The sequence below is a fragment of the Lathyrus oleraceus genome, chromosome 6, assembly GCF_024323335.1.
Source record: "Lathyrus oleraceus cultivar Zhongwan6 chromosome 6, CAAS_Psat_ZW6_1.0, whole genome shotgun sequence".
NCBI classification, from domain to species: Eukaryota; Viridiplantae; Streptophyta; class Magnoliopsida; order Fabales; family Fabaceae; genus Lathyrus; species Lathyrus oleraceus.
In genome coordinates, this window is record NC_066584.1 from 322,334,875 (window position 1) to 322,356,114 (window position 21,240).

General features: G+C 34.9%; 2 protein-coding genes across 2 annotated transcripts; both read left to right on the plus strand.

The window, feature by feature from the left end:
- Positions 1-11,214: 11,214 nt before the first annotated feature.
- Positions 11,215-13,862, plus strand: LOC127098039 (uncharacterized). The gene is made up of 7 exons (XM_051036540.1): positions 11,215-11,621; positions 12,031-12,110; positions 12,211-12,271; positions 12,526-12,583; positions 12,760-12,817; positions 13,117-13,189; positions 13,564-13,862. The coding sequence occupies exons 1-7, from the start codon at positions 11,301-11,303 to the stop codon at positions 13,654-13,656; spliced, it is 744 nt and encodes a 247-aa protein (XP_050892497.1). The 5' UTR covers positions 11,215-11,300; the 3' UTR covers positions 13,657-13,862.
- A 294-nt stretch (positions 13,863-14,156) lies between these two features.
- LOC127098038 (sodium/hydrogen exchanger 1) lies at positions 14,157-18,359 on the plus strand. Its single transcript, XM_051036539.1, has 14 exons — positions 14,157-14,988; positions 15,081-15,199; positions 15,286-15,383; positions 15,528-15,587; positions 15,682-15,728; positions 15,811-16,005; positions 16,085-16,131; positions 16,213-16,279; positions 16,453-16,553; positions 16,814-16,915; positions 17,038-17,176; positions 17,433-17,495; positions 17,580-17,663; positions 17,763-18,359. The coding sequence occupies exons 1-14, from the start codon at positions 14,815-14,817 to the stop codon at positions 18,075-18,077; spliced, it is 1,611 nt and encodes a 536-aa protein (XP_050892496.1). The 5' UTR covers positions 14,157-14,814; the 3' UTR covers positions 18,078-18,359.
- Positions 18,360-21,240: the final 2,881 nt, after the last annotated feature.

Genomic DNA, 21,240 nt, shown 5'->3' on the forward strand with positions numbered 1-21,240 from the left:
CCCCAATTTTCTTTTCTCTTGGATTTATCCACTACTTCCAGATTGGTTGCTGCCTTCCTGTTGAAGATTGCACTGTAACGTGGGCATAAAATCACTTCAGTCCTCATCTTTTGGCACCTCTTGATGAATTCCACTAGATTTTCCTCTTCTTTAGGACATGCCAGCCTTTGGTACTCCTTTCGACGACGATCTTCATCCACTTCTGCCTGGTTTCTCTGAGATACTTCCACCATATTCACCCCAACATTCCGTTCGTCAGCAATGCTTAATTTGTTCATTTTTTTAATAAGTCTTTCTTCTTCGACTTCACCATTTCTTTGTATTTGGTCAAACTCCTTTTCTGGACAGCAACACCAAGATATGTTCCTGGGATCATGTTTGCAACAACATTTGTTCGAATTTCTTCTGGGGTCCTCCATTACCCTACGTAGAATTCCACCGGTCATAGGCTTCATAGGACCATCCACAGCTTCTGCTTTGATTCCCGTGACCTCTTGAAAGGTCCCATAATGTTGACGCAATTTACGCCATCACCTACCCTCATTTGGTCAGGATCAAGGCCTTCAGTAGCCTTGTTTTCAATAGTGAGGTCTTCAGTAACCTTCTTTTTGATGATAGGGAGATTGTCAGTTGTCTCAGTTGTTTTTTCATTGTTACTCAAAGGTAAATCCCCCCACCCGGTTGGCTGGATTGCATTGATGTCGATACGAGAACTTGCAGGCGCAGTGTATTTTGCGAGATAATCGTACTTCCCACTTGGCTGTCCCAAGCAATCCCAATTTGCTCCTTGTCGATCTACAACATCTTCAGCAATATTGTCATTGTCTTTTTTGTCAAAACCTTCAGTAGTTTCCATCTTTTTCTGGTCGTCAAAGCCTTCAGTAACTTCAACTTTGTTCTGGTTTGTAAGATCATCAGCAATCTCAACCATGTTGATATTAGTGTCGAAACCTCCAGCAGCTTCCACCCTTTCAAAATTGCCATCAGGAGCAACTTCGACCTCCACCATATTCACAATGGATGGTTCAGCATAGTGGGCTTCTACTGGCTGCATGGGATTCGAATCAATCCTCATCTGTTGTTTTGGCTTATCACCAAACTTCAGCCTTCCGTCACTGATAGCATTTTGAACGAGATCCTTGAAAAGGAAACACCGAGACGTTTTATGGCCCAGAAAGTTATGATATTTACAAAAACCTCTCTTTTTCTGTTGTTCCACAGGCGGTTCTTTAACGCCTGGTGGTTTTATTAATTGACCATCTTTAACCAATAAGTCAAAAATCTCGTCACATTTGCTGATGTCGAACGTATAAGTTCTTTTAGGAAACTTATCACTAGTTTCGACTGGATTTCCGTTCGACGGGGTTAGTACTTTACACGAATATGGTGGGCCTTGCTTCAGTTCTGCCAATTCAATCTCTTGTTCGTCGAAGTTACTTGGTTCATTTTCGTCCTATTCATCATCTTGACATACCCCTACATAGGCCACCCTTTCTTTTCTTTTTTTTATTTGCTCTAAATTTTTCGTCCCTTAACCTTTCGACTTGTCTCACCCTATCTGCTAATTGCGCCATATCCCTTAAATACCGAGTGTCTAGTTTCTTTCTTATAGAATAATCTAGACCCCCTGCGGCCATTTCAACTAACTCATGTTCTGGCACCCGAGTGAAATACCTAGCCTTTAGCGACCTGAACCTATTTAAATCATCATCTATTGGTTTTGAGTATTTTCTCTTAACACTGGCTAATTCCTTCAGACTTATTTTGGTTTTTCCCATATAAAATTGTTCATGGAATAACCTCTCTAATTGGATCCACGTATACACTGAGTTTGCAGGCAAGGATGTAAACCAAGTAAACGCGTTTTTCGTCAAGGAACTAGGAAAGTATTTTATTTTCAAATTTTCATTACGGGCTATCTCTCATGCTTCAATCAGATAACGTGCTACATGTTCTATGGTGGATTCACTAGTATCCTCTGAGAATTTGGTGAACTTAGGAACTTTCCATCTTGGGGGCAATTCTTCTTGCAGAATATATTCCGACAGTGGGGAAGCGTAACTGGGCCTTTGTAATCCTACGTTTACCCCATTTTGTGCCATTATCGTTTCGACCATGGCCGCTAAATTGTTTTCGGTAGGCAAGTTATTATACCGGATTCGCTGTTGCAACACAGCATCAGCGTCTTGGCCTCTCTGGATTACTATCCTTCTAGGCTCTTGTGGAACAGGAATTTCGACACGAGGCTGTTCGACTACTTCCTCTTGGTTTCTGACGTTTGCCTTGGGATTATCTAACGATATTTGATTTATTGTAGGCTCTTCTTGGACCGCCACCATTGGGTTTTGAACCACTTGTTCTCTGTGTCGAGTTTGAGGGACCCCAAAAAAGTCAGCAATGCGCGTCATTTGTGCTGCCAATAATTGGTTTGTTTGGGTGGTGTTTTGTATTAGAGGATTAAACATCGCCCCCATTTGTTGTGTCAACATTTGGACCATATCATGATTACTCTCGTCCATTTGTTGTCTAATTACTTGCGCAGAATTATTTGTTATTGTCGGCATGTAAAGTGGTTGTTGGTTTAGTCTACTCATGTTTCCGCCATATCATGACCCTTGGAATGGTGAAGACATATTGGCCATATAATCATAATATAATACCGGCGAATTGTGTAAATTTGCCATTACCGAAGTTGGCATTCCAAATGGTTGTTCCCTACCAGGCAGAGGCATGGTGAAATTTGTCACAAAAGGCCTAGAAGTATTCCTTATAGGGGGAGGTGTCCCAACAGGCATTTGTTGCGCCCTAATGGACGAACTAGGCGCATTTTGCGATATTGAAACCGCTGGTATTGACCCTGTTGACGAAGGCACAGCCTCTGACACAGGGACTGATCCCACATTTCCTCCTGTCGAAGGGATAGGGTTGGATACTGGGATGACTTCATTTGGATTAGGATTATTTGGATTATTTGGCTGACTTGCCATTTTCCTTACTCTCGTTCGTTTAGGTCTTTCTACGTCAGGTATGGCTAATTTACCGCTTCTTAGTCTCATACAACGAAGAAGACACCTTGACTAAAGATTATTTAAGTTTTAGATTTTGCACTGGTCCCACCGGGTGTGCCAATTTGTTCGCTGTTGATTTTGGCGAACAACCTCTGGTTTTTCCAAAACTTATTGAATTGGGTTACTTGCAGGATCAACCATACAAATCCTAGGACATGTGCAAATTTAAATAACTTTATAACTCTTTAGAACAACCTTTGTATCCTTTATTTGGTTTACGAAGTCTTTCATGTACGAAAGATATTGACTAAAAATGCTTAAGGAAAAGTAAACTTAACAAGACTAAGATAAATGGCGAAAAGTAAATGGCGAAGAATACATTGCATAAAGTAAATGCAAAGGATAAATGACTGGTAAATGTAAAGGAAAATTGGTAAAGAACTTTGAAATTTATAACATAAAACTTTAAAGAAGTGGTGTTTGTTCACACGTACATTTTCCAGATAAGACTCTTTTCTCTCACACGGGTACTTTGAGTATTTTTTGCAGGAATTTTGTACAAGTTTTTTCACCCACATTCTGATAACAACTATCCTATTTATATACAAACAAAATAACTGTCACTAACGAATAAATCCTAAAACTATGACACTTGGCTCTCTGCATGACTTACTTTCGCCAGGTGCTTCCACGCGTCTTCTGCCGAAGTTATAACTCTTTTGAATTTGAATTTCTGCTTTATATCGAAACGACGCATCTCCTCAGACTTGTCGAATTGTCAAAATATCATAACATCATCCATACTTGTCGAAGACGTCTTTTCATCTGCAGACATCTTCTTCTGTCGAAATATCGAACCACCAATCTGTCGAAGTGCCGAAAACACTTATCAACTAAACTGTCGAAAAATGCTCTTTAAGTATATATTTCTAGTTTTTTTCGTTTTGCAAGCATCTCCATTTGTTGAAAATACTATTCTGCTTATTAATTTCATGGCGTCAAAAATACATGTATACAGATGCCACGTAGACCCAATAAACTCAATTTATGGAAATTAGATGGTAAGGATGTATGTGAAACTTATTAATAAGTTTAGGGATCAAATTATTCTTTTTAAAGCTAAGGGAATAACATGAACCCTGCTAAATGAAAAGGGACGAAAATGGTATTAAACCAATTAATTACTAAACAATATTGTTTATTGATTAGTATACGTTGATGTAGTCATAAATCTATAACCATTTTCCCGGTATTGTTGGACGAGAGTTCGACCAAAAGTACATGGAAACTCAACCACATTTGAAATTCCTCATTTTGATGTAGGGTGGTAAAACTACAAATATGTATAGAAATAGTCTTGATCGCCTGCTATTGTGAAATGTGGTGTTCGAGAATTACAACCCACACCTAGTCACAAGTGTGCGGGATGACATGTGTTTCTTTTATAGTTGGATCAGATATGGATCCTCTATGGTCTATTAACTACTTGAGCATTACTATGAAAATATTGATGACAAACTTAGCACAACACAGCTGAATGACCATAATTATCACAATTTTAAATCAACATGTCAAGCTTTATCAACTAAAATAATATCAAATTCACCAATGGATATTTTCCTTAGCCATCACAATTTGATCCAAATTTTAACCATATTCTCTCACGTCACCATATTATTGCTTAAAGCACCATTTACATCAACACAACATATGAGCTTTGGAATGACTTACACGAACAATTCACCAAGAGAAATCACTTTCACTTTTTTTTTTAATCTTTTTCGTAACCTCCTCTTAACTAGACAAGGTGACAAGTATCTATCCATTTATTTTAGAGATCTCGATATTTTGTGAGATAAATTGGAAGATTTTTATCCAACACCATCATGTTCTTATTAAATTACTCATTCTTGCAACATTAGTCATGTCGTTCACAATTTTAAGCACAATGAGCATGCTACCTACTTTCTTAAAAGACTCAATTATTCATACAATAATTTTCACACAAGATATAATTATATAGCCTGAAACCTAGAGACAAATAATTACCATGGGGCATTGTACACATGACATTCTATTACTAAAATAGTCGAGGCTCTCAATTTAGGTTTTATCACCGGAGTAGGGAGAGGAGACATTTCCATTTGGTATGATAAATGACTCTTAAATTGTAGAATTTGTGACAAAATTCTTTGGGTGGAAGTGTAGGATAAATGTGCAAGTAGTGTGAAAATGTGAGTGATTTGAGTTTAAATAGACAATTTTAGCAATGATTACAAAAGGTGTACGCATTCATGGTGGGAAGTGTAAGTGTTTAGACCTAATTCCAAGAGTTGTTAAACCCAATGTGTCACGCTTTAATCACGCATGCTCAGAAAATGGAACAACTGTCTCCACTAAGAATCACACGAAATCAAACGACAAGACAACCATTAAATGCTTCAATTATTCAAAATTAGGAAGACAAATTGATAAGATTGCTTATGATCATAACCTTTTTGATTCCTGAAAACTCATTTACTTCAGAAAGCTTCAAGTTTTAGAGTCAGAAAGAAAACAATCTCAGAGTCTAATCTAGAGTTCTAAAGACTTTACATTCTTACTAACATCTTTTCATTATGGACAAAGTTTCATAAATAGATTTTCCAAGATGAATGTGAATCTATCTTTAGCAAGGTTTTTTTTAAAGATATCAGCCCATTGATGGTCTGTATCAATAAATTTTAAGTGAAAAATTCCCTTCTGAACATAGTCACGTAAAAAATGATATTTTATTTCAATATGCTTAGCCCTAGAATGCAAGATAGGATTCTTAGATAAACATATAACATAAGTATTATCGCAGAGAATAAGAATGTTACTCTAAGATATTTGGTAATCTTCGAGCTAACTCTTCATCTAGAGTATCTGAGTGTTGCATCCAAAAGCTGCAATGTATTCAGCTTCAGCTGTTGAAAGCACAATTGTTGTTTGTCTCTTGCTGGACCATGAGATTAAGTTGTCTCCCAAAAATTGGCAACTTCCAGAAGTACTTTTTTTTCAATTCTATCTCCAGCGTAGTCAGTATCCCAATAGCCTACTAATTTATACTCACTTGATTTTCTATAAAATAAACAAAGATTAGTAGTACCTTTAAGATACCTAAAAATTATCGTAACATCAATTAAATGAATTTTCCTAGGATCTGATTGGAAGCGAGCACATAAGCATACACTAAACAAGATATCAGGTCTATAAGCTGTTAGATATAGAAGAGAACCTATCATACCTCTGAAAAGCTTCTGATTTATCTTACTGCTTACCTCTTCTTTTTCTAGAATGCATGTAGGATGCATCAGAGTCTTTGCTAGCTTACATTCTGATAAGTTGAATTTCTTCAAAAGTTCCTTTGTATATTTGCTTTGATGAATATACATGCCTTATGGTATTTGATCAATTTGAATTCCCCAAAAGAACTTCAGTTCTCCCATTAGACTCATTTCAAATTCTGCTTGCATAGACTTAGCAAAATCCTTGCACAATGACGCATTAGCAGAACCAAAAATAATATCATCAACATATATTTGCACAACCAGAATGTCATTCTTGAAGGTTTTTCAAAAGAGAGTTGTGTCGACTTTTCCTTTGGTAAAATTATGTTCTAACAAAAAGTTGCTTAGTCTATCATACCAAGCTCTTGGAACCTACTTTAGACCATACAACGATTTTTTAGCTTAAAAACAAAATCAGGATTTTGAGAACTTTCAAAACCAGGAGGTTGATGCACATAAACTTCTTCAGAAATATAACCATTCAGGAATGCACTCTTAACATCCATCTGATAGAGTATGATGTTATGATTGACTGCAAAAGAAATTAAAAGACGAATAGACTCTAACCTGGTAACTTGAGCAAAGATTTATGTATAGTCTATACCTTCTTCCTGATTATAACTTTGAGCTACCAGTCGAACTTTGTTTCTGATAACTTCTCCTTTCTCATTCAGCTTGTTTCTGAAAACCCATCTGGTTCCAATGACATGGAAACCTTTTGGTTTATGAACAAGATCCCAAATATCATTTCTGGTGAATTGATTCAATTCATCTTGCATGGCCAGAATCCATTCATTATCCAGAAGAGCTTCATCAATGGAGGAGGGTTCTATCAAAGACACCAAATCTATAACAGTTTTTTCAGAATGTCTGAATGAAGATCTAGTTCTGACTGAAGCATTCTTGTCTCCCATAATCAGTTCCTCGGAATTAGAAGTTCTTGATCTACTCTTCTTCTGATGAATTGGATCAACAATTGTTTCTGGTTGAGTCGATTCTTCATATTCTTTAGCCTTGCCTTCTGAGTATTTTTCTTCAGAGACAATTTCTTTAGATTTTGAAAGATTAATCTTCAAATCTGCAAATTTCTCAACTAGCTTTGAATTCTTAGGGTCAAGCTTATCATTGAATCTAACATGAATTGATTCTTCAACAATTTGTGTTTCTGTATTAAAGATTTTATAGCCTTTAGATCGTTCAGAATATCCTAACAGTAAACACTTTTGTGCCTTAGAGTCAAACTTGCCAAGATTCTCTTTAGTATTTAACATAAAGCATTCACTTCCAAAAGGATGAAAGTAAGAAATGTTAGGCTTTCTGTTCTTCCACAATTCATAAGGAGTCTTACCCAGAATAGGTCGGATAGAAATCCTATTATGAATATAACACATTATGTTGACTGCTTTTGCCCAGAAAAGCTTAGCCATATTAGTTTCTTGGATCATGGTACAATCCATTTCTTGTAAAGTCCCATTCTTCCTTTCTACAACTCCATTTTGCCGTGGAGTTCTAGGACAAGAGAAATAAAAGGAAATACCATTTGAATCAAAAAGATTTTCAAAATGTTTATTTTCAAATTAGCCACCATGATCACTTTTGACATTTATTATTTTGCAATTCATTTCTATTTGCACTAGTGAGAAGAAGGTTGAGAACACAAAGTGAGACTCATCCTTGTGTTTCAAGAACTTTACCTATGTCCAACGGCTATAGTCATCAATAATGACTAATCCATACTTCTTTCCATTGATAGAAGTAGTTTTCACTGGTCCAAACAAATTAATGAGGAGAAGTTCTAATGGTCTAGAGGTAGAAACAACAGTTTTAGCTTTGAAAGATGTTTTAGAAAACTTGCCTTTCTGACATGCTTCACAAAGAGCATCTAAAGGAACTTCAGTTTGGATAGATTTCTAACTAATTCAAGTTTATTTAGCTGAGAAATCCTTCTCATGCTAACATGATCTAAACATCTATGCCATACCCATTGCTCTTCGTTAATAGACATTAGACATTTACATTTTGATCTTCAAGATCATAAAGTTTATTTTTGTAAATATTGTTTTTCCTCTTTCCATTAAAAAGGATTGTGTCATCTTTCTGACTAACAACCTTACAAGACTTTTTATTGAAGATGATATCATAACCATTGTCACTAAGTTGGCTAATGGACAATAGATTAGGTATTAGACCATTAACTAAAAGAACATTAGTAATAGAAGGAAGTTTACTGTTACCAATGGTTTCAGAGCCAATGATCTTTCCTTTTTGGTTTCCTCCGAAACCAACAAAGCCTCTAGGTTGAAGTTCCAAATCTTGGAACATAGACCTTCTACCCGTCATGTGTCGTGAGGATCCACTGTCCAGGTACCATGATTGGTGTTTCAGATGAGCTGTTAAGGATGTCTGTAACATAAACGATTTTATCCTTAGGTACCCATTTTTTTGGGTCCTCTTTTGTTATTTTCCCAGAGTTTCTTACAACTTTGGGTCTTTTAGCAGAAGGATAATCATGAGAGATTTGTGCATGATACTTAAGTTTCAGAACTAAGTTCTTATACTTAGTATACTTCTGTGTCTGCGCAGTAATATCAGACTTAGTGTCAGCATGCACGAAATGCACATAGAGAGGTTTTGGTTTAATCTTCTGATTTTTGTTAGGTTTTGTAGTTTATGTACAACCCAAACCTTTCCTGCCATTTCTGCTAACTCCATAGATTAGGGAAGCCATTTTACATAATTTTATGTGTTACAAGATGCTTCTTTAAAAGCAGATTTTACACAAATGAATACTAAATACTTAAAGAACACAGAATACAAAAGATGAGTTCTTCACAAAGAAAAATAACCTGTGTAGTTCAGCAGCAAGAGTGCAAGCGAGAGTTCTTCAAGTTTCCAATGTATGCTTATATAGTATAAGCATGTGATTGTTGGAGGGCAAAATGGGGAAAACTCCTTGAGCGGCTGTCCGCTGTTGGATGAGAAAGGAATGATACCACATACATCCTTTCGCCCACAAATTCAGTGACAGGTTTTATGAATAGTACAGTCCTTGCCCACGAAATAAGGTAGTGGAAAGATTGTTCGATTTGTATTATGTACTATTTGATCACATTTCCATTTGATCTTATCTTCAGATTCATTGGCTTCTGATAAAAGATGATTGAAGCATGGAGTGAAGAAAAAGAGAGTTGGATTCAGAAACTTCAGAACCTTGAGTTAGAACCTTGACATCGTCAGTAGTCTGGCTTGAGTTCTTCAGAGTCTTCAGAATCTTCAGAAACCTCAGTCAAAACCTTGATAACTTCAATCTTCTGTCTTGAGATCTTCAGAATCTTCAGCTACATAACATAACTTCAGAAGCTTGCAATTCTTCAGAAGCTTGTTAATCAGAGTCACATCCAGAAGCAAACCAACTGAGAGAACATTGCAATATCAACATAGTATCTCCTTAGATGCTTCTGATGGGTGAGATAACGCAGAAGCAGAAAGAATATTGCAGCAACAATATTGACATCTTTCAGAACTTCTAATTGTAACGCAAAAGCAAATTTGGAACATAAAGTCCCGAAACTGATGATGTTACACATCATATGATAAGAATCAGAACTGTTTGTTTAAGCTACACAATAACAAACCCTTAGCGTGCCAAAATTATTTTCGCACAAATACAACGTTTTTATCATCAAAACTCAAGGTATAGATGCAAAACCAAATCTTGTTCTAACACATGATACAACCTACATATCATGGATGTCTGTAGTTATGGTACTTGTAGTTTTGACATCATCTCCACCCATATTTCTCGAGACATGAAAATGGAGATGACTAATGTCTTTACTAATGACGACTCAGATGATATTCTTATTTTGGAACCTTCATTTTCAGATACTTATTATACCGAATCAACTCATTCTTGGTTAACTTTGGTGTCCAATCCACCTTATATTCAAAAAATGACTTGGTCTTGAATTTGGAACCTCAAGTTACTTGAAAATATTCGTCATTTTGTTTGGATCATCACGCATAAGAAGTTACATACCAACTATACCCAAGTTACTTATCACATATCAACAGATGCTTCTTGTTATAAACGTGATGCAATTAATGAAACCATCTTACGCACTCTTAGAGATTTCCCTAAGACCATTCAAGTTTGCAACAATTTCACTTTTCCATCTCACATTCATTTTTATGAGGATGATATATATAACTGAATGAAAATTACTGCGGTCGCCAATCACAAACATTTATTTCTCATATGTGGTTGGATGATTTGGAAATCTCGTAACGAAAAACCCTTCAAAGACACCAATCGCTCTCTCTGGAATATTCTTAACCAAATAACTACTATTTTACACTTTACGAAGTAAACTTTTGATGGTTCTAATAAAATATCATCCCATAGACTTGTATCTTAACATCGTCCCTCAAAGAATGTGATAAAGGTCAATGTACATGGTAGTTCCATTGGTAATCCAGAGCCATCTGACTTTGGTGGTCTTTTGAGAAACTCTTATGGAGGTTAGATCATAAGTTTTGCAGGAAACTGTGGTTTCACCTCTAATGTTAATCCCAAGTTTCAATCCATTTCTCATGATTTTGATATTGCTTGGAATTATGATTTCAAAAATGTGATTTATGAATTTGATTCTTAAACAGATGCGAAGTTTATTCAAGAGGATGTGTCTTCTACTCATCTTTATGTGTCTCTGGTGAATTATATTTAATCTCTTATTCATAAAGTATAAGAATTTGTCACAGTCGACACAAAGAAAATATTAATATTAAATTGAGACTCTCGCTTGTTCAAAAACGTGTTCTTTTATTTTTTTTCATTGATAAAAATAATAATTTGTTTCTTTATTTTACTTGTTGAAACTCGAAGTACCTCTCATAGTAGTACTTTATTCTACTCAAATCACACCCCTTCTTTTAATAACCAACAAACAGTCATGATAAGTGTCTCCATGCTCTTTCTTTGATGGCCATTCTTTTATCCACACTTCCCAAACTTGGCAATGCCAATTCCAAATCCTTCATCTCTTTCACCTCAAAACCCATAAACTCTACCCTCAACAACCCCACTTCCAAACGCCACCTTATCCTCCAAACTTCTTTACTCTGCATTGGCATTTCCCTAACTCCTCAACTCCCACCCGCTCTATCTTCTCCTCAACCCCCTTCTTCTTCAACCAATTCCACTCTTTCTAGCATTGAAGATACCGCTTCTTGGTTCCGTTTCTATGGTGATGGCTTCGCTATTCGAGTCCCACCAGAGTTTCAAGATGTCATGGAACCAGAGGTACATTCATTCTGAAACTGTGTTTAGTATCAATCTTGAGAATTCATATTCAAGTTTATAGCTTTTGAATAGGAAGAACTAGTAATGAATGACAGATTGCATTAGGGTATGCTTGGATTGATGAAATAGGGTCATGCAATTGCAGAATAATGACAAATTGAGGGAGAAGGAAAAAACAAATTCTCACCGGATTGAATTGGATTCGATTGGATTGAATTGTGATGATTACAAGTAGTAACGGCTTAATTTGGATGATTACTAGTAATCAATTCCAATTAACAGAAAACTATTATCATTAGTCTAAAATTGCTGATTGATCTGTCTAATGAACCTTCGCGATTCATTTTTCAGAACTTGCATCTTAAAAATAATCATATTAAGGCTGAGCTTATCTTCCGTTTGTTTGTAGGATTTTAACGCTGGAACGTCTCTTTATGGGGATAGGGCAAAGCAGAAGGAAGTCGTAGCACGATTTGTATCTTCAGATGGGTAATTTTTATTATCAAACTGCTAACTCTCTACTTTCATATTATGCACTTATGTATATGTTTAGAAGGAAACATAAGCATGTCGTCCGTGATTGTAACAGATTGGCGACTCTGAATGTTATTACACGGCTGTCGAGTCAACTTAAAATCACCTTTTTACAGGTAAGCAGATAGTCAAGGACATTTTGTTTTTTTCACACAAATATATTCATCCTAGGCACACAAGTCTTGATTTGCATGATTTTAGTTTTCAGAATCTCCTATATTGGCATTCTCTAGGAGAAAATGTGTGTGTATATATCAGCGCGACTGTGTTTATATACCTCAAGCTACTAACATAGATTAGTTCCAGTTGTTGTATTTTGATTCTTGATATAAGCTCAAGGAAGGAACTTACATATTCTTCATTGTAGTAGGTTCAGGATATATCTGGTTTAGGCTCCTTGAAAGAAGCAGAAAGATTATTTATTCCAGGTGCAATTTTGCTTTGACTTCTGCATGGTTTTGTAGAATCTCAATGTTACTTTTGTTCTAAGTATATCTTTATGGTATAATTTTGTTTTAAATGATATGAATACTTCATTGCTCTTTCTCTTTACTCCTATTTCTTGGTTTCGGTGTCTCATTTCTCGCCTACTATGTACATGCAGGAGGGTCAACAGTTTACTCTGCAAGATCAATAAAAGTTAAGGAAGAAGGTGGTTTTAGGTAAGCTCATTTTCAATTGACTTAACTATTTCTACGCACAAATTACATAAAGTAGTTTTCTTTTTTATGATTAATATTTTTGTAAGAAAAAGAAACAAGCTATCCAAGAAAAGAAGGCCTGGCCTATAAATAAACAGCATTCTAGGACATTGTTTCTTCTTTTTTATACTCAAAATGCTAGAATAAAAAACTCTCCACGGGTATTAATCTTTTAAGCAATTTTATGTCATCTGGACCTGTCATTTTGAGTTTCTCTGTTGCACCAAATTCCAAAGTAGCGTCAACTTTTCTAATTTCAGGACTTTCTATTTCTATGAATTTGGTAAAGATCAGACTCACTTAGCATTGATGGCAGGCGCAAGAGGTGGAAAGGTTTGTTACTATGCATTTTACTAACACAACATATCAAGTTGGGTATGCAATGCCTGTATTATAGTACAGGTCACCAACTTTTGCTAGTTGAACCAGTTACCAATACAGCAAATTCTCACATTTCTGTGGTGATACATGATTTGTATCCCTCCTTCGTGTGAATGTTTCCCATGAGGGCGTCAAGTGCAGGATCTCACCATTAAAACTTGTTCAATCCGTCTCACGTGGATTTTGATAGTGGATCCCCCACTTGACCCCTCATGTGAAATCCCCACAAAGGGGATCCAAACCAGTGATACATGCCTATATCATATTTATATTTTTAAGAACATAAAATACAGAAAAATGAATCGTCGTGTCATTTTATTCTATAGGTTATAATTGCTGGTGCAACTGCACCAGAGTACAAGTGGGACACTGATGGTGTAAAACTTCGTTCTGCTGTTATGTCACTAACAGTTCTGTAGCCATGTCTTGAAATTTGGTATGCCAACATTTTTGTATCATGCAACATTGTTCGCTATTTTAAGCTGAGATTTATATATAAACTTGATGGAATATAGAAGATCACCAATTTCCTTGTAATGAGACTATTTATTTTTGTAATGTGTATGTATTCCAAAACATTCTATTATATTCAAAATGTTTCTCAGTGCAACGACGGTTGGAGACATGTTCACCTGCTTCATACTCTAGCTAAGTGTTTATGTATGTCATTAATGTGATAAAAAGTTATCAATTCTTTTGTATGGCAAGTAGTGTTATTTCTTGTCCTAATTCGCTTGTGTAGCATTACGGTTTGTAGCTTCCATATTTATGTTTCTTTCTTAATTTGTAGCTGTTCTTTACTTCTGATGCATGATCAAGTAACTTTGTAACATTTGATGGATATAATTTATTATGGATACACAAAAATTCTCTTACTAATCACTGAGATATGATTCTCACGTATTGGTATCAGCAAGATCGTCTCACCCGACCAAAACATAATACTCCTATTTATCAATGAACACAGACTTAGTCACTTTTTCAATATGGAATATTTGGTTACTTTTTAACCATATTTACAGCATCTAAATAATTACATATTGCAGTGTAAAACTGTTTAATCTTTCTAATCATATGATAATGACGAACACGAGGCAGGACTAAATAGCTTGCACCAAATTACAGATTTATGGTATGATCACTTCTGTGTTGCAACTTGGTGCAAACTAAAACAACTTATGTAGCAATATCAAGTTATGCCAAATTGGTTTACACCACACTGGTAAGGAATCAGAATGTTAGATGACTCTTAAGATTGAAACGCCTTCCATTTCAACCCAAAAAAACAAAAATATAAGACTGGTAGTTAGTTTCACACTCAACAACCAAAGTACATCCATTATACATCATTCATTTATTGAAATTAAAGTTCTTAAAATCTGACAGTTATTTCATAGGTATATATAGAATCAATTGAGCCAATGTTATTAATAACTAACTCCATTTTGTAATAACCATCCTAAAACAGTATGTTTGCTCATCAATTCCTCCATTAATCATAGTAAACATCAACAGATTCAGCATAACTCTACTGAGAAATGAAAAGGCACTCATTCTCAACTTGAGCGAGTGAAAGAATGATTACGATAGATATGTTACCCTCACCGCTTGATTCTTCAACTTCATTTCTAAACACAAGCACTATTGTTGCACTTTGCGTATTCTTTGCACTCCTCTGTGCTTGCATCATCGTAGGCCACCTTCTCGAAGAGAATCAATGGGCCAACGAATCCATCACTGCCCTCCTTCTTGTACAAACTCAACTCATTCTTTACCTTTTCTCCACTTACAAATATGTTACTTTCTATTTCGAAATTTTCTTGAATTGGTTAATTGAGTGCAGGGTTTGTGTTCTGGAGTGGTGGTGTTGTTGGTGACGAAGTTTCACAGTACCAAGATTCTAATATTCAATGAAGATTTGTTCTTTCTTTACTTGCTTCCACCAATCATTTTCAATGCCGGGTACTTATGATTATTATCATCTCTCTCTATTTCTTTATTTACTTCACATTTTATTTCTTTTTGTACGATTTTTAATACCATTTCAGTTTCCAAGTCAAGAAGAAACAGTTCTTCAAGAATTTCACTAGTATTCTTCTGTTTGGTGTCCTTGGAACAGTTATTTCTTTCTGTCTTATATCTCTTGGTAAGATCACTGTTTATCAACCCTCTCGAGTTTCAAATTGTTTTCCGAACCGAAAAAAAGTTGCTTTCACTGCAATTAATGAACCTATGTGAAATGAATAGGATGAATACTCAATATAGTTTTCTATTTCTGCAACTTCTCTAGGTGCCTTTCTACTCTTTAACGGGATTGGTATAACTAACCTCGGCATAAAAGATCACCTAGGTGAGACATCTTCATTTTAACGCAATTTCTGTCTACCTATCTCTTTCGATCTAGTCTTACCTCTTCTGATTGTTCACGAACCTTACATGTGAAGCCATTGGGGCCATACTGTCAGCAACTGACTCGGTTTGTACATTACAGGTATATAATATTCTAACCTCAGCTCAAACATAAATTCACATTTTGATCATTTAACGACTTTCTTTTCCTTTTTGCAATGAAGGTTCTGAGTCAAGACGAAACACCTTTTCTTTACAGCATTGTATTTGGCGAAGGAGTAGTAAATGATGCCACATCCATTGTTCTTTTCAATTCAGTCCAAACACTTAACTTCAGCAGTATCAATGCTATTACAGCTTTGAAATTGTTGGGGACGTTCCTTTACCTCTTTTGCACTAGTACTGCTCTTGGCGTAATTGTAAGTTCAAATCGAAATCTATGAATGATGAGAGTGGTGTCGCAGTTCTATTCTGACTTGCTATATGACGACTTTTCAGATTGGCCTTTTAAGTGCTTATATTATTAAAACACTTTACTTTGGGAGGTATGATTAAAACTCTATAGTGTAACAAGTGCTTAACAAAGTCTCAATGTTGCGCACCTGACGTAATTCTTTTACTTTCAGGCACTCTACAGATCGTGAAGTTGCGCTTATGATGTTAATGGCATATCTGTCATATATGATTGCCGAGGTACAAAATCACTATCTACAAAGACATTTTAGTTGATAATTATACTTCATTATGTTATTTTATTTTTAAAAAGAGGGTTATTGGAAAAAAAAATCCTAACTGGCAAACAGCATCATAAATGCAACGATTCAGATTATAATTTAAAGCTATATACATTTGTGTGGCTTTTTCAGCTTATGAATCTCAGTGGAATTTTGACTATTTTCTTCTGTGGCGTTGTTATGTCACACTACACATGGCACAATGTTACAGGAAACTCGAGGACAACAACCAAGTAAGGACATTATCTTAAACATTTTTATATGTTACACTTACAGGAAAATATTAGCATATATTGATGTTGATCAATCTGTTAAGATCTGAATCTAATGACAATTATGAACATTTTTATCAAAATTGGTTAAATCGTTTCATTATACACGAGCATTTCCCCCTCTCTTTTTTCTGACAGTTATTGAACAACCAGCAATCTAAACTTTATTTTGGTACTGATTGCATTGGATCTTAATTTACAAAATACTTTCGTAATTTCAGGCACTCCTTTGCAACTCTCTCGTTTATAGCGGAAACCTTTATATTTCTATATGTTGGCATGGATGCTCTAGACATTGACAAATGGAAAAGAAGCAAAGCCAGGTAGCTGAAAACATCTCTAGTTCACACTTTAGTTTATTCCCGTTCTTTTCATCAAATATAACACAATCATAAACACTAGCTTTGATTTCAATCATTTTCTAACCACATTATCATCGGAGCAGCATAGGAACTTCAGTTGCTGTCAGCTCAACTTTGATTTCATTAGTTTTGATTGGAAGAGCAGCATTTGTTTTCCCTATTGCAAACATTGCAAACTGCATCAAAACAAGAGAGAGCACAAAAATTGAGTTTCGATCACAGGTTTTTACTGTCTTACTAACACCAACACTACAAATTGAAAGAGTGTTCGATACATGCTAATGTCCAATACCGACACATGTGATAACATTCAATCACATCTATTTTGTTAATTATTACCAGTGTCAACGTATCAGTTTCATGTCATATGTCCGTGTTTGTATCAGTACTTCGTAGATCATGTTGCCTTCTATTTCCCTTAAGTGCTAACATTTCAGTTAACTTCACTGAATTTCTGTTGAACTGTTCAAAATGTCAGTTTATAATATGGTGGGCAGGCTTGATGAGAGGTGCCGTGACCATTGCCTTGTCTTATAATCAGGCAAGCACGTGCTTTAACTTCGTTCTTTGCTGAAAATTCTGTTTAAATCATACATTTGATCTGTGGTGCTGCTTTCAAGTGCAGTTTTCAAAATCTGAGATAGCATCTGCTGAAAACTCTGCATTAATGATCACGTCAACTATAATCCTCGTCTTATTCAGTACCGTGGTGGGTTTTCATGTTGACGTACATAATAAGAATTGCATTAGGATCACATAAATACTAATTCGCCAGTTCTCATTGCCAACGAAAACAAAATGCAAACAGGTATTTGGTTCCATAACAAAGCCTTTGATTGAGGCTGTGAAGTTAAGGCATTCGAAACCAGCCATTTCTGACTCCACTGATAATCAAGAGGATATGAGATTACTATTCCTTGAAAGCAATTGTTCCGGCAACCAAAGCAACGATCAGCCAAATCATAGACGAAGTACACTGAGTTTGCTGATGCGTTATCCTACTACTACAGTTCACTACTTTTGGAGGAAATTTGATGACAAGTTTATGAGACCTGTATTTGGTGGTAGAGGTTTTGTTCCGGTTGCTCCTGGTTCACCACCTGCCGAAGACGAGATTTCTTGAAACACAAGCAAATAGTACCTGTTTTGTTTTTTATTTTCTGGTTTTAGTATGAAGCATTGGAAACCAGGTGGTATATTTGCATCTAAAACTCAGCAGAGAATGAAAACATAAACTATATTTTATGACTATTTGAGGAAAATTTTGTATTCTTTACTTTCATTAGCATTGATTAGAAATATGACATACACTATAGTTTGGCGTAATACATAGTAATCTCGGCCAAAAGTTGTATTATGTATTAATAAATATCTCAAACAAAAAGTATTGCTTATTGCTCCTTAAGTATTGCTTCATAACCCTAATGAAAAATCAAAACCATATTTAGATTTCGGAAATGCATCTGACGCATCTATTCACACACAATTCATTTGTTATTGAGCCACACTTCAATTTTATGACAAAATATAATTCAGAAATGAATCTCATAATACCTTAAGGAGATATATTTTTCAAATTCTAAACAGATACAAAAACAGAAATAAATTAATGCCGATAATTGTTATGATGTACATAAAAATCGAAACATTACATAGATAATTGTTAATATAAATAAAAAATATATTTCATCATAAAATAGGAAATTTTAACATCTTCAAAATATCTTATGTGGATCTCGCAATCTTCTAATCCTATTCGATCGAACCTTTTGTAACGGTGAAATGTACTCCTCATAACCCTAAAATTTTCATCCGTCTTCAGCTCAAACTTGCTGAAATGAATCTTTCATTCGTTGTCAATCGAGGGTGCACGGTATTCGAGTTTCACATTTTTTCAATTGTCTAAGTATTCTAGGAGATTCTCCAGTATAGATTTCAGATCTACAAGAGAGGTGTACTCAGTGACCTTAAATTCTAGTGAGACCTTCGCGTCATTGAAGTAGACACATCTGAGATGCCAATATATTCTCATTTGGTATAATGTGATTTTGTTAAAAATATGAGATGAGAGAACAATATTTATACAAGTTTTAGGCTAATATGGAACTTAGAAACCTGATCATGTCCTAAAAGAGTACCCGAAGATGCATTTCCTGATACATCCTGTTTCGTTGTGTGAAATTCGTGAAAATTGGATGGATTTAGAGATGCATTTCCGAATACACTCATGTTCGTATTTTTTTTTAAATATTTGGGATGTGTTCGAAGATGCATTTCTGAATTTACCCAACACTATTCATATACAACCTATTTTAGAAATATAACTTGTTTTAGAATAAGAAAATGGTGATTTTTTTTGAAAATTGAATCATACATTGAAATCTATAAAAAATATATACATTTGATATCATTAATATAAATAAAAAATTACATACAAAACATGTCTAACCACTCAAATACGTATTTGAATAAAAACTAAATTGAATAGAAATACGTGTCAATATATATATATATATATATATATATATATATATATATATGGGTGATTATGCGTTTGACTGTTATTTATTTGTTTCTTTTTTGATATCGCTCAAGTTGGTAAATTCATGCATCCAATCTAAAAAATAATCCAATTACAACACGAAACCCAAAATTGGATGCCTCAGTGCGAATCCATTAGAGCATATGAACACGAATCTCAAACTCTTGTAAATTTGTAAATTGGTTGTCAACATCTACCTCATTGACATCAACATGTTTGATATCCGTAGACACAATAGGGTTGGCGATAACATCAAGGCACACCATATCTAAGACAAACAATAACAAAAAATAATCAAAAAAGAGTCTGAAATGAACCCTGAACAATTACAAAAACGCATTTCCGTATGAATTCACCTTTACTATGGAAATGCATTTCTAGACTCAACGTAACCTTTTCAGTTCAAAAATCAGATTAATGTGAGCAATGATGAATGAAATACATGAACTTTACCTTAAATTTCAACTTCTTTTGCTTCTTTTAATGTGATGAAACACAAGAATGAAGTTTTATAGAGCAAAAATTGATTGAGAAAGTAAGGATTTTTTAAAGGGTTTTGAGAGAAAATTAAAGTTTAATCATGAAGAAGAAGAACACGCATGGTGCTGTTTTAATAAATTTTCCTCTTGATAATTCCGGAAATGCATCTGCGAAATTGTCACTAACATGCAAATGTGGCATATTTCAAATTTCCGCTTCACAAATCCGGAAACGCATTTCCGGATTTGTCACTAAATCGATAATTTAGAAAAATCCTTCATGGGGTGGGTTCGGAAAAGCATCTCTAGACTAAATTTTTGGGAAAAATATGGGGTGAGACTCAATTAGGACGTATTTTTGTGTGATCAAGGTGCGTCCGAAATACATTTTCAAAATCTGAAGGGCATTTTCGGATATCCTTAGGGTGTTTTTCCATCATTTAGAGTGAGATAAACAATTCCAAAAAAAATAATGAAAGAAAAAAAGAGAACTAACCCACATAATAAGGTTTCAGTCACTTCTCATATCAAAAGCTTATGGACCGAAAGTAAAAAGGCCTTTGTTACGAGTGCAATGCTTTTACCATACTTAAACCTGACACCCCTCAATTGCAATGCTTTTACCATAATACTCTTTGTGATCTTTTACATTTTAAAAAAATATCGTGTTTCCAGATTTTTGAGAAATTTCATAGTTTTTACCGAATTTTGGGGGGACATCATGAATTTTTACTGGATTTTTGGGGGATCTATGAGTTTTAACCGATTTTTGGGGGGAAATTATGAGATTTTACCGGATTTTTCAAACAATCGATGAGTTTTTATTGAATTTAAAAAAAATAATATAAAATCATATTTTTTACTAGATTTGAACTATCGAGAATTTCAAATATATTACCAGAATTTTCAAAAATCTATGAGTTTTTATCGGATTTTTCAAAAAATCTATGAATTTTAATCAAAATTTTCAAAAAATATATAAATTTTTATCGATGAAAGCGACAAAAAAAAGTTTTTTAAACACATGTCACCTCTCTAACTCTCACCAGAAAACCACAAGCTTTTAAGTTTTGTGGTATAATAAAATAAGTTCTAATGTTGATCGTCGTCGACAGTGACACCACCCGTAACTTCATATCACATAGGTTAATTCATAAATTAGAATGGTGTATTGAAGAGACATTCTACTATTAAGTGATTACTACAACATGAGAAGTACTATCATTTTAGAGAGAGATAGAGGGAAAGGCAAAATGTAGTTCCTG

Bases quoted from the DNA above. Each gene is read 5' to 3' on its own strand.
- LOC127098038 (XM_051036539.1), top strand. From the start codon at position 14,815: ATGATTACGATAGATATGTTACCCTCACCGCTTGATTCTTCAACTTCA. The intron at 15,588-15,681 runs GTGAGACATCTT...TTACATGTGAAG, and splicing joins CGGCATAAAAGATCACCTAG to CCATTGGGGCCATACTGTCA. The intron at 15,729-15,810 runs GTATATAATATT...TTTGCAATGAAG, and splicing joins ACTCGGTTTGTACATTACAG to GTTCTGAGTCAAGACGAAAC.
- LOC127098039 (XM_051036540.1), top strand. From the start codon at position 11,301: ATGGCCATTCTTTTATCCACACTTCCCAAACTTGGCAATGCCAATTCC. The intron at 12,111-12,210 runs GTAATTTTTATT...TGATTGTAACAG, and splicing joins CGATTTGTATCTTCAGATGG to ATTGGCGACTCTGAATGTTA. The intron at 12,584-12,759 runs GTGCAATTTTGC...ATGTACATGCAG, and splicing joins AGAAAGATTATTTATTCCAG to GAGGGTCAACAGTTTACTCT.